Source organism: Oryza glaberrima, chromosome 2 (genome assembly GCF_000147395.1).
Source record: "Oryza glaberrima chromosome 2, OglaRS2, whole genome shotgun sequence".
Classification (NCBI taxonomy): Eukaryota; Viridiplantae; Streptophyta; class Magnoliopsida; order Poales; family Poaceae; genus Oryza; species Oryza glaberrima.
This window is the reverse complement of record NC_068327.1, coordinates 22475275-22488838: the sequence shown is the minus strand read 5'-3', so window position 1 is coordinate 22488838 and position 13564 is coordinate 22475275. Positions and strand designations below refer to the sequence as shown.

General features: G+C 40.1%; 2 protein-coding genes and 1 non-coding gene across 4 annotated transcripts; 1 reads left to right on the top strand and 2 right to left on the bottom strand.

Annotated features, from left to right (window-relative positions):
• Positions 1-149: 149 nt before the first annotated feature.
• LOC127763389 (uncharacterized) lies at positions 150-5312 on the bottom strand. Of its 2 annotated transcripts, none has more exons than XM_052288075.1 (8): positions 5071-5312; positions 3521-4028; positions 2965-3130; positions 2831-2881; positions 2442-2624; positions 2216-2312; positions 1014-1702; positions 150-922 (listed from the first exon to the last, which is right to left on the bottom strand). In XM_052288075.1, the coding sequence occupies exons 2-8, from the start codon at positions 3982-3984 to the stop codon at positions 569-571; spliced, it is 2004 nt and encodes a 667-aa protein (XP_052144035.1). In that variant the 5' UTR covers positions 3985-4028; positions 5071-5312; the 3' UTR covers positions 150-568. The 2 variants fall into 2 exon arrangements, with proteins under 2 accessions (XP_052144035.1, XP_052144034.1); XM_052288074.1 differs by having other exon boundaries at positions 3521-4005.
• A 4071-nt stretch (positions 5313-9383) lies between these two features.
• On the bottom strand, positions 9384-9541 carry LOC127764870 (U12 minor spliceosomal RNA). Its single transcript, XR_008016009.1, has one exon. It is a non-coding gene; the product is annotated as a U12 minor spliceosomal RNA (small nuclear RNA).
• Positions 9542-9813: 272 nt separating this feature from the next.
• On the top strand, positions 9814-12750 carry LOC127761261 (ribosome biogenesis protein BRX1 homolog 2-like). The gene is made up of 8 exons (XM_052285531.1): positions 9814-10138; positions 10264-10405; positions 10749-10827; positions 10921-11045; positions 11656-11757; positions 11867-11935; positions 12021-12119; positions 12412-12750. The coding sequence occupies exons 1-8, from the start codon at positions 9897-9899 to the stop codon at positions 12547-12549; spliced, it is 996 nt and encodes a 331-aa protein (XP_052141491.1). The 5' UTR covers positions 9814-9896; the 3' UTR covers positions 12550-12750.
• The last annotated feature ends 814 nt before the right edge of the window (positions 12751-13564 follow it).

The window sequence follows — 13564 nt, the reverse complement described above, 5'->3', positions numbered from 1 at the left end:
AAGAACACATAAATTATTATCGATGGGCGCGTAAGTTGATTAATTGAAGTAGAAATCTCTAGCCTGCCTCCGAGGTAGCAGTCACCCAGTAGCTCCGTCACGCTGCCTGTTAGCTTGCGGTTCAATATGCGTTGTGATTACAACAGGCAAAACATTGAGCAATCCATTTGTATACATCTTACAAAGACGGTGAGATTAGCACGGCATTACCCTGCGGATAAGGATTGAATATGGAGTACCGAGGTAGCATGTAAATGGCATGGCTGTTGTGCGTTGTGCCAGGGCTCATTGCCATCACGTGTTCATGCTTCACACGTAAAGTACATACAGAAGTTGTAATTAGATTTGAAGATGTGTTTATTGACAAGGTATTGGCAAAACGGCCGCAGAACACCAATGTCTAGGTCGGCTTGACCAACTATGAACAATGTTGAAAATAACCAATCATGGCACCCTACGCCAGGGCAAGAACCATAGCCACACTCATCAATCTTCAACTCGCAATTGCAGCATAGGGCAGCTTGTAGTTCGGAATGAGAATGGACAATTGCCGAATGGCCACGAGAAGTTAGAATCCGGCCCACCCTGATGGTTGCTCCACTTTCTTCGCTGCTCCTGAGCTGAATCTCTGGGAGGAACTCCCCTGAGCAGTGGGCCTGTTGATCTGAGCGGCAGTACTCCCTGGTGATGTCCTGAAACTATCTGGCCCGAAACCCCAACCATCTGGTGATTGTCTTGAGTTTGCGTTCCTTGCCAGGTTTTGCGCTCCATTGGTAGAATGATCAACCTTTGGTCTGACCTGAGCAGGTTGAGATTTGGGGTCAGGGAATGCCTGCCATGTTTTGGCTTCAGAGCTAGGTAATGAGTTTGCGAGCATTCCTTGCTCAAGCTCCCACACCGTTCCTTCAATCTTCTCCTTACGCTACATATGAATGCAAGTCTCAGGTAAGATTCTAACAGAATTAAGAAATAGGTTAAATACGTTGTACCAGATATACAAACGGAGCACGAACCTGTGGCCCGGAGTCTGGTAATCTTGAGCTGACTTTGCTTGATGGAGGTGTAGTCTCGGCAAGAGTGCGCTTGAGCTCTTGAATCTCCTGGCGCTGGGAGCGGCATATTGCAGACAACTTTTCAAACTTGGCTGTCATCTCGGCCTTCTCTGATGATGTTTTCTTCAACTGCTCCTTCAGATTGGACACTTCTGCTTCAAGCTCAGATTCCTTACTAGCAACATTGGTCCCAGAATGGAGATTGTTTGCTTCAAAATCAGCGACAAAGCTGTTGAAGGGATCCTTCTCTGATTTTGGTTGTGATTCTTTAGTTTTCAAAGAACTTTGTGACTCCATGAACAGATTTGTGTTAGCACCACTTGCAAGCCCATTGTTTGATACAGAGTTACTTGGTGTACCCCGGACAGCCTGGCCAGAACGACCATGTCTATCTCCAGGGGCACTGATGCTGATATCCCCTCTGCTTTGGTTATGCTTTGATGAAGGTGATGGTTTTATTGGTTCCTCATCAAACAAAGAGTTCCTATTATCTGCAACTTGAGAACCCTGTGCATGCTGTGTTGCCCAAAATGCACCTAGAGGTGCATCTCCTGCCTTTGAGCTTCCATGAGATAACGAACTATTGGATTGTTCTCTTGGAGGAGGAGGCGGGTTCCTTCTAGGCATCACATGTGTTCTTTTATAAGCACCTATACAAGAAAAAAACAAGACAAGGCTCCAATTATGCAAACAAATTATTGCAATCTTACATGATTTGGTGGCTTCTGTCTGAATTGACAATAGCAAAATAATGCAGTAAGCCTACCTCAGCCACCAATCACATTATCTTTTAGAAAATATTTAGAACTAACAATCAGACTAGAACAGTAAATGTTTATTCTAGCATGCAGTGCACATCATGATGGCATGGCACAAAGGCTGTATATCCTAGAGGACAAGAAGGTAGGTCATGACAGAAAGGTTGCTTAGCCTATAGGACAAGAAAATAGGTCAATGACAAATGCAGTGAAGCAATGCCCATAATCATAACATCCAAACAAATCATAGAGGATGCCAAAAGCTCCCTGATGAGAAAAAGATATACGAGTGCATAAGAAATACCAAAAAATATGTTTATTTGAAGATGGCCCACATACATTTGAAGCAACCCCACATGAATAATGAAGTGCATTCTAGTGCCAATAGCATGTCTTTCAGCATACCTTCATCTTGCAAACTCATGGAAATGCCTGACGAAGCTCCATCGGGTAGATTTTTCTGTAACTCGAGAGGTAGTAGTTCATTTACACGAAACCAGACCTGTCAAATGTACAAAGCCTAACATCAGATTTAGAAAAATATGCTTATGTGGTTCCTAAGGCTACATGCAACAGTCTATGACTAACCTAGTATCATGGAGATGAATGGCCAATCAATCAAAGCTCTTGCCTGCGTGACATCAGGTCTGTCATTTGGAGAGGCTTCCAGCATATCTTTGATCAACTTTGTGACAGCGGCACTATACTTGGGTTGCTCTGGAATACGATAATTGCCATTAAGTATCTGCAACTTGGACTCTCCATCAAATGCAGACTTGAAGTAGCATATTCTATATAGAAGGCACCCCAAGGCCTGCCAAATGTCAATTCAAAAAAATTTTATAAACAAATTCACCTTGGTTTGAATATAATGCATTGCAGGATGAATATATAGATTTCAAAAATTAAGAACAGTGTGATTCACCAAGATGTATCTAAATGCTAAGTAGATATGCCAGCATAATAATTAAAGTGGATATAGCATATAATAGTACTTGCTGTGAATATAATTACACTTACCCAGATATCGACTTTCTCACTAATAACTTCTCTTCTGTAAAGATCCCACATCTGGAAAATGCATCCATGGGGTCACTGGGGGTTACACAGGTTTTAAAAACTTTAAATTACTCCACGGGCAATTGTTTCTTTACCTCAGGGGCCCTATATGCTGGGGTTGTATGCTTCCGGATGATATCTTCCTCAATCCCCATCTCTTCTGGCCTATCAAAGCATTTATGGTTTGTTGATGTGCTTCCAAAATCGCATAATTTCCATGCACCGTCTAATCCAAGAAGAACATTTTCAGCTTTCAGATCCCTAAAGAATCAGAAAAGAGGCAGAATGTAAGATGCATGTAGGTGATAAACAATAAAGCGATTGCTATAAAACCAGGTCCCTCATTTACACCTAATCTGGAATAACCCTAACTGATTATTTGTTTGCATATGCCCAGCCTTGAGAAAATAGACAAGCTACAAGGTGCAGGAGTTCCGCACTTCACAACAGAACATAAATTTAGTACATACACAGTTTGCTAATATACCAGCAATTGCTTAGTGAATTCAAGTAATCTAATCAAACAGTAAAACAGAACAGCATAACTACTGCAGGAACGTACTTTCAAATACTTGATAAAAGCACATAAAACGTTCTAGCAACGATGAGATATAACTATCTTTGATACTTTAAATTTTTTTTTCAACATACCTATGTGCAATTGGTGGTGACTGACCATGCATAGCAAAAACTGCATTGCATACATCTCTGAGAATCAAAAGTGCCTTCTTCTCCTCATAATAACCAGTACCTCTGCTCTCCATTGCGCTAACCAAGGACTTCTCACAGAACTCCATAACAAGTAGTGCCTCCTTTGTGCGGCCCATATCAAAAACATCATGGGCAACTAGTGTAACCACATTAGGATGCCCTTTGAGGAGGTTCATCACCTGGATCTCCTTCATTACAAGATCAAGCAATTCTGAGTCGTTGCAGATGATGTGCTTCATTGCGTACTGCTTTGATGGATGCATTGCGTCGGATGCCAGATATACACAAGAGAAACCTCCTTGTGCAATAGCATTGCGTACTGTAATCTTAATGTTGCCAACATCAATGGTGCGACCTTCCAATCCATTTTGTACTTTCCCCCCGAAGGGATTGAACCTCCACATTATTTTTTTTTCCGCGTGCCCCTACGAATATAAATGAAAATCCACTGTTTAATTTTTGTCAGTGCGCTCTTACAAATATTTCTGTGTAGATAAAAAGAAAGAGTGAAGCTCCAATATGCAGTAAGTAAAACTGTAATTGTAAAAGTATAGCACTATATCTGTGTACTACAAGATTAAAAGGAATACTAGCTGCTCAAACAAGGTTATCAAGCTCCATCACCTAGGCCCTAATACAATTACCGTTTAGGATTTTTACTAATCTGAAGATTTAACATAGCAACTGCACATGGCACACCCAGCAGTTAAGGATAACCACATTTGACAAAGGTAAGAAAATAAGAAGTAATAAGCCATGTCATGCAATGAGCTGAAATTTTACTTTCGGCCTGTCTGAATTGGATAACATAGTATTAAGCTAGGACCAGCAAACAAAACGTAAATTCTTTGTTAAAAAGAGGAGAACCCATATTCTCTGTAACTAATTAATTATTTAAGGGTAATCCAAGTATCCAAGTGAACCAAAATGGGTGTGACTAGTCACCCACAGGTAAACCCGATTGCTGGCACAGTTCTCCACTAAGATATCTGATATAAGCAATGGCGTTGCTGTGAGGCACTAACTCCGCAGAAATCACAGAATCCATAAGACCGTGTATTCTAAACTGGTTAATCCTAAGCAGAGCGGATGCTATGAACACATCTCCAGTACGATCAGCCTCATATAAGATCATCTCGTCGAAACCGCTGTGCATCCTCGATAAACACCAGAAGTAAAGGGAATTCGTGGTGCCTTTCAGCCAGATTTCAACCAAGCATCTAAAATAACCACCAAACAAAACAACCAACTAAATACGCTCCCGTGCCACACACCCCCGCGCGCGCAGATCGCTGCGATCCCATTCCCACGCACGATCCAATCCAATCCAATCCAACCATCCCTCCCCATGCCAAATGCAGATCCGAGCGCCCCGCCCGGTGAAACCGAACCTACCCACGCGGGCGGGCCGCGGCGTCGCGTTCCCCAGCGAAACGCGAATCGCGCGGAAGAGCTTGGCCAGGCCAGGCGAAGGCTTACGCGGCGCGCACCTGTTAGATCGAAGGCTCCTCCGTACTCCTCTGGGGCTCGCGTCCTCGCCGCCGCCGCCGCCCGCGGGCGGATTCGCAGCGCGATCTGCGGTGGTGGAGGAGGAGGTTGCTGGGGGTGCGCCTGCGTTGTGATGCGACGCCCGTGGAGGTGGAGGTGGAGGCAGGCGAGGGAGGGAGGGAAAAAGGAATGGACGAGGGGCGAGACGTGGTGATGGATGGAGTGGTGGAGGTGGAGGTGGTGGAACCGTGGCGTGGGGAGCTTTGCAGTTGCAGCCTTGCAGGGGGTGTGGCCGGGTGTGGGGGCCACGCAAGGGGGTGTGGGCTAAAATATTTTCCTTCTTTTTTGCGCCTTTTTGTTTTCGTTTTTTTTTTTTTGGCTCGCGTCGCCTTCTTATTGGCAGCCTCAGCAATCAAAGAAAGGTGTTGTAAAATTCCAAATCAGCATCATCCCAACTTAACAGGTTATTAGAGCAAAGTTAATAATACAGCCGATTTGTTGTATGTAAGATTCTTTATAGTCTTCTCTCAGCCCACCCATATAATAGTTAGCTCTTTAGAATTAATACTTCCTCCATTTCACAACGTAAGTCATTTTAGCATTTTCCACATTCATATTAATATTAATGAATCTAGATAGATATATATGTCTAGATTCATTAACATCAATATGAATGTGGAAAATGCTAGAATGACTTATATTGTGAAACGGAGGTAGTACATGGTTAATTTGTCTTCTCTCCTCTTTCTCTGCTCCACCTCGGTATTTAGTTGGCTTACAAGCTCATATTATACTTTCTCTTAGTAGTTCCAAAATGCATGGTGCATTCTCTTTTTTTTATTTTAGATGAAGAAATTTATTCCAGCCGACTTTAAAGAAGTCAGCCAATTGTCACAAGGATTGCAAGTCACAAAATCGTAATTTTAATTCAAAACAAGAAAATCAATTAGTATAACACAAGCCTGAAGGCAGAGATAACACTTGCATTTTCGAATATGGATGCGAGAATCTATAAAACCATTGTGTTGTCTAGTGGCTTATAAGTTGCATATAGTCATTTTATTTCTAAAACTAGAAAGAAGAATCTCTAAAATTAGCGACCATTCATTATGCCAGTTATGTTTGGATCACATCAAACCGAAGCGGAAGATCCATTAGTGTAGCATCGCCTCTACGATAAATAACCATACATCATCTATATGCCATTTTGAAGACTAGTTGTTGTTTGATTTATAGCCTTAGTTTGCCATAACATTAGCACGCAGGTTTAATCAACTTAACCCAACGTTTGGTTTGTTTACACTTTTCATGTGCCATAACATTCAACTTAGGGTCCTCGCTTGTGTACTATTCATAGCCAAAGTTTGCATAGCTAACAGTTCCTTAGCCACAAAAGTTGTGGCGTGCCGTATCTTAGCTCAAAATGTTTGGCAAAATAATACATGCAACCAAAGAGCCCAACACACCGGTCAGTTCTGCAGTACCATCATTTGCTTTTTGACTTATCAATTGCATACAAAAATTGAATTGTGAAACTAAATTTTAGAGTTGATTTGTAAGTTTTTTTAATCGTAGTTTTATTCTGGCTTTCAAGTCGTTAAGAACATGGATATATATAGTATATCCATTATTTTTTCTATTAATAATCCATTTTATGGCTTACTAGCTGTAGGCAAGGTTTGCTAAACCGTCCTTATTTGTGAGGGTATGTTAAGAGTTATTGGAAGTAGGGTTTGGTAAATTTGTTCGGATCCAAATTATGAAAAAAAGGATAAATTCCCCTAAAATTTATAGGATCAATACATGATTTGCAATGATATCTGGTGACAAAACTTTATAAAAATAAAGCTAATTCTATATTTTGGCATGACTAAAAGGCAACATTGGTCCAAAATCGATGTTTGATGCTCGTGAATGTTATATGTGAATGCTATAATCATCATAGTTGTAGACATTATATATTTCTATTGTCAAACGTGGTTTTTTTCCCGTGATTTTCTTTTTATTTAAGTCAAAAGAGCATGTTTACCACGCCTTATCGTGCTGCGATTGCCACGACATAACCACAGTAATCGCGATATTGTCATAAGATTTAAATTTTGATATTTAAATTTTAGAAGATAAAATTCACATGGTCTTTAGCGGTAACCAAACGGTTACCGTGATAACCGTCTTATTGTGGGGTAACGGTAATCTCCCATAGATCATATGAGAAACTTGGTTATAGGTTAAACGATTAAACTTGCGTTGAAAATTGACGGTGATCGAACGCTCGTTAACAACCTTCTAAAACTTGATTTTAAGTTTGAAAGGCTTGAACACAAGTGCAACATTCTTAATTTCTTATATTTGAAATCCTGGCAATCCCTTTTAAAATCTTGGGAGCACTTGTTTCTTTGCCACTACTTGCGGTTGACCGGTACTTTCACGTTCGAAACCTCAACCAAATCATGGTGGTGCACGGTTTTCGGGTTTGGTAGCATGTTGTTATCGGGTACCACAGGGTGCCCCATCGCAAATCGAGAATGAAACAGAGCCACAGACAAACACAGAGGTGCGAAGCTTCGTGAAAAAGGCAACGCGTCGGTGCGATGCTGCAGTGTAGTTTGCCTTTGTGCTTGTCCAGATCCTGACAAAATTTTTCACTCTGTCACATCAAATATTTCGAACTTATATATAAAGTATTAAATATAAAAAAAACTAATTACATTCATAGGTAAATTGTGAGACGAATCTTTTAAACCTAATTGCTCTATTATTTGACAATATGGTGCTACTATAAACATTTCCTAATAACAAATTAATTAGGCTTAATAAATTCATCTCACAGTTTACAGACATAATTTATAATTTTGTTTGTTATTAATTTACATTTAATACTTCAAATGTGTGTCTGTATATATAATATGACATGCCAAAACTTTACACCCATGAATCTAAACGCCCCTTTGGTGACAGATCGAAACGTTGGGGTTATATCTGTCACAGACAAATTCGGTGTTACTACAGCGGTGCATGTATCGTACATTTGTACGTGTAATTGAAGCACTTTGGACGGACGGACCAATCACTGATCAATCGATCATGTGACTTCTCCGGCTCAAGAGGTGACAGCAAAACAACATGGGCTTAACAGATTTAAATATCAACCTAACATGCCCTTACACCCGCAGTGAGCAGTGAAGATCTTCAACTAGATTTAACCATTTATAAATAAGAAAGCATAAGTATAGCTTAAGAAATGCTCAAAATAAAAAATAGTTTTCAAACAATTATAATAGCTATTTTATTCAATGTTAGATTAAGGGTTGGGAAAAGAATATTTATAGTTTAAGGTTACCTAAGAGATGATTTTTAAGGAGGTAAAAAATATCAAGCTAACAATTTTTAAAGAAAAAGTATTAACTACAGCAAAATAAACCAATTCGGAGAGAAAGTACTCTCTCCGTTTTACTCCGTGTCATATTATTTCTTAGTCAAAATTCTTTACATTCATTCAATCAAATTTATAGAAAAACTAGCTTACATTCATTCAATCAAATTTATAGAAAAAAATAGCTAACATCTACTCCATTCGTCCCATAAAAAACCAATCTATCACTGGATGTGACACATTCTAGTACTGCGAATCTAGACATACATTTGTCCAGATTCATTATTCTAGTCACATCCAGTCTAGATTCTTTTTTTGAGACGAAGGGAGTACGATACAAAGTTAGTTTCATTATCATTAAATTTAAAATTAAATATATTTAGATATAGTATTTGTTTATTAAAAATATTACTCTCTCCATCTATTTTTAATAGTCATATTTCCCAATTAAAAAAATATTTTTGATAGGTATATTTCAATTCAATAACATATCATGTTAATGACTTTCTCGGATTTAATGCATAAATCTCTATTCTTACACACAAGATTGGCTTTATGGGCATCGAGAAATATAAATATGTAGAATTACTTATTCCTAATCAGTGTGTTAAGATAAAATATGACTATAAAAAATATAAAAAATAGATGAAGAGAGTACTATCTAAGTCATTCTAGCATTTTCTCTGGTATTAATGAATCTAAACATATAAATCTCTTTAAATTCATTAACATCAATACGAATATAAAAAATGCTAAAATAACTCACATTAAATTGAAGGAAGTACTACAATTTAATTTTATTTTATATTAAACATATTTTAATACAATGTTTGTTTTTATTTTAAATGTTACTATAATTTATTACAAATCAAATTTGAAATTTTTTAAAAAGAGTTCTATTTAATTAACTATAGCTAAATTTAGATTTGGTATTTTGTGGGTAGGGAGGCCCGCACAGGCAAGTCCTGCAGAAGTAAGCAGTGTCAATACCCGCGCGAGCCTCTTCCCCTCGCAAAAATTGCCGTGCAGGGTTAGAGTCCCGCACCGCGAGCGGCTCTCACCGCACCGCTTTGTTTTCCTTACTCATTAGTTTAAGGCAAGTTTTTTCGTTGCACCTCACCCACCTTATATAGCACCAGCCGCACCCCGCATCTCCTCCGGCCAGCGAGGTGGGATTATTCACCACATTCCCCCTCTCGTTCGTTGCGCTGTGTCGACCATATATGGGCCGTGGTGGCCCATTGACCTGAGAGGGTTGGAGCCCAGCCGTAAAATGTGGGCCGCACTGCGTCGGCCCATAACTAGATGCGAACATGGGCTAGGCCCACTTAATTCAGGTCTCTGACCTTAAACCCTCCGCTCGCCTCCTCCGCGAAGCATATACACCCCCATTCTCCTCCTCGCGCCGCCGCCGCCGAAGCAGCTGCGACCGCCGCCGCGATTCGAGCCCCAGCCATGGCGAAGAAGCGGAAGCGCTCCTCCGATGCGGCGGCCGCGGTGGAGAAGTCCGACGAGTTCGCGCCGCAGCGCCCGGAGCGCACCCTCTTCGGCTTCAAGGAGAAGCCCGCGGACGACGAGGAAGCCGAGGTCAAGCCCGCCTCTGAGGGAGAAGAGGATGCCGCCGCCGCCGCCGCCGCGGCGCCGTTCCGCAACAAGGAGAAGGTGCTCGTGACCTGCTCCCGCCGAATCAACTACCGGTGAGTGGCGCCGCACCGCGCGCTCGTTTTTTTTTCGTTCGGTGTGATGTGGCGGCAGATAGATCGATTGATGTGTGGATGTGTTGTTTTTGTGGGGGGATTGGGGTGGTGGGTTTTGCTCGTAGGTATCGGCATCTGATGCAGAACGTGGTGTCGCTGCTGCCGCACGCCAAGAAGGACAGCAAGGTCGAGTCGAAGCAGAGCAAGGGCAATGCGCTCAACGAGCTGCTCGAGCTCAGGAGCTGCTCCAGCTGCCTCTTCTTCGAGGTATATATTTACACATATACTGCTACGATCTCAAGTTGCTTCAGGCCTCATCTTTGATGCGCTGATGGTTGCGTGCTTGATAGGAGAAGCATGCAATAGGATTATCACTAGCTGTTGAATCGTTCTGTACTTCTGTTCTTAACATGCATTAAGCTAGTGATTTGTAGTTCTAGCGCTAAAACAATTTCACTCTTTAGTAATTCTATATTTCTTTTCTGCTGCGAAGATTACTGAGCTACTACTTCACTATGATAATAAAGCTTGGAGCTTCAAATTCTCTGTTCAGTTTAGACCTTAGTATTGCAATTCTGATGGTGGAACTTCTTCTATATGTATACTACAGTGCAGAAAACAGAAGGATCTTTACCTTTGGATGGTCAAGTCCCCTGGAGGACCATCAGTGAAATTTCTAGTTAATGCTGGTAAGTATGTCAAGTATTTGTGAGCTGTAATCTGTACAAGATTATGGACATTATTCCATCAGTGCCTAAATGTCCAGTAATGTCTACATGCAGTTCACACCATGGAGGAGTTGAAACTTACAGGGAACCATCTGAAAGGGTCACGGCCTCTTATAACATTTTCTACAAATTTTGATGGGCAACCTCACTGGCAGCTTGTGAAAGAAATGCTAACCCAGGTGCATGACTGATTTGATATGTTATTTTGCTCTACATGCATTCTTATCAATGAACAAGTTGATCATGCACTAGACTAAATAACTAATCTTTATCAACTTATTGTGACTTTAGTCTTGGTTTTTTGCCTGGTAACAGCGTTCAAACTTGAGTAGTTGAATTAAATACATGTTTTTTGATAATGTCTTATTGTACTTGTAGAACCCAGTTTGTGAATTCAATTCACAAGTATTGAGAGTGTTCTGTTGTTTATGGACTAGCCTGTAGGTATCTGCTGTACTGTCTACATGAAACACTTTACATCCATTTTTGACATGTTGATAACTTTGATTAAGAAAGTGTAATCCTTTTAAAAATCTGGTTCTTAGACTTCACAATTTTTTAGTACTTTCCATCATACACCTTTTTCTTAATGCTGTCAGTTTTCAGAATTAATATTTGGTCATGATGCCAATATGAATGTTGTTTTAGCTTTCACATGTTATGAACTTTATGGAGAACTGGGGGAATGCAATCCGTGATGAAGTTATACATGCTTCTTTTCTAGTAAAGCAGTTGAGAAACAAACTTGCCCTAAAAAACATAAGAAACTAACTATTATGTGCTCTGCAGATATTTGCTACTCCAAAAGATCATCGAAAGGCAAAGCCTTTTCATGACCATGTGTTTGTCTTCTCTATCGTTGATGACCATGTTTGGTTTAGAAATTATCAGGTAATATATTAGTCTGTTTGTTTTCTTAATTTTCATTAACTCCTGCCAGTTACAAGCAATAGAAGTTCCTAGCATTGTCTGAATATTACCGTATGATCAACTTTGTCAGATTTCTGTTCCCCACAATGAGATTGACAAGGTTGATAAAGGAGGTCTGGACAAGATGACACTTGTTGAGGTAAAGGCGCATAGCTTCTATTTGTATAATATTTTTTTATGTTTCCAAGTTTAGTTTCAGTTTTGAGATCGAACTTGCTGTGTAGGTTGGCCCAAGGTTCTGTTTGAACCCAATCAAAATATTTGGCGGTAGTTTCGGTGGCCCTACATTGTACGAGAATCCATTCTATGTGTCTCCCAATCAGGTATCCCTTTTTTACCACCAATTGATTGCTGTGTATGTACAATACATATTTCTGAGCATCTTAGGTGAGCACCTGAAAATGTTAAAGCAATCTAGGTTTGTTTGTTCTGGTCATGCTTACGCTTTCTTTTGTGTATCATTAAATGGACCAACAAAAGTTTTTGCTGTTGTGTTTGCTCTGTTCATTGATTGGTCTAAGCATTGTGATTTTGATTCAACTGTAACAAATCATTTACCCTCATGTTGCACGACTGCACGTGTAGTTCATATGTTTATTTTGTTATCTTCATCAGATCCGTGCACTAGAGAAGCGGAAGAAGGCCGGCCAGTATGCCAAGAAGGTCAAGGCTAAGGTGAGGAGGAAGATGCACGAGATGGAGAACACTCTGGAGCCTGATGAATTTGCTGAACTTTGGAAAGGGGAGGACTAGTTCAGCTATAGTGATTGAACCATCAACCCCCGTTAAACTAGTTGCTCTCGCTGTCACCCGACACGAGTTTTGTTTACTATATCTCGTGGAATTTCTTGTATGACACCATGAGTCTATTATTTACATGAATAAGATTTTATTGTCCTATCCTAACTCCATCTCGTCTCGTGCTTAAAAGTATAATTCGCATTAGTAGACTTATATGTGCTTATTGCTTGTTATGTTTTTTTGTTACCACTGTTTTACCATGTTTTTGGCACAATACAATTTGAAGGGCCTGTTTGGGGGAGCTTAAGATTCTGAGAAGCAGCTGTCAGCTTCTGGCTTCTTAGTTCATTTTTTAGAATTTGTATCTATAGATTCTCAGAAGCTGTGGATTGTTTGGGACAAGCTTCTAGCAGAAGCAGCTTTTGGGAAAAGCTGCAGCTGGGACAAGCTCCCCCAAACAGGGCCGAAAACGAGGACCCGATGTGAGCAAGCTTATAGGAAGGGGAAAAAAGAGTCACTTTCCATCGTTTGGCGCTCTGCTCATAAGTCAGTTCTAAAGTTTAAATTTAAAAACTTAATTTTGAAGTTGATTATAGGTTTATTTTTTATGTTGGTTTTTAAACTGCAATAACACAAACATAAAGTTTACCAACAAATCTTTTTTCTTCTGTTGCTTATATGTCGTTTTATGCCCTATCAGACAAGATCATGCAACCGAAAGTAAGTACCAAGGATAGCCGTGAGGTAATAAAAAAATATTTGAAATTACTTTTTGTCAAAATAACGAGGGGGAAAACATCTACCCGTAAAAATCTGTCTAGAGCAAACGCTTCGCTCTTATTATGGGCTGTGAACTTAGCAAAACAAAACGGACGGATTAGTTTCATGTGCGTCCCTGATATATGTCTGAGTTTCATTTGCATCCCTCAATCATATAAAAAAAACGTTTATTTTACATTAGTTTTACGAGTTGGAGTATACTCTATATCTGGTTTTGCATCCCTCAACCGTAAACCAAATATAGATT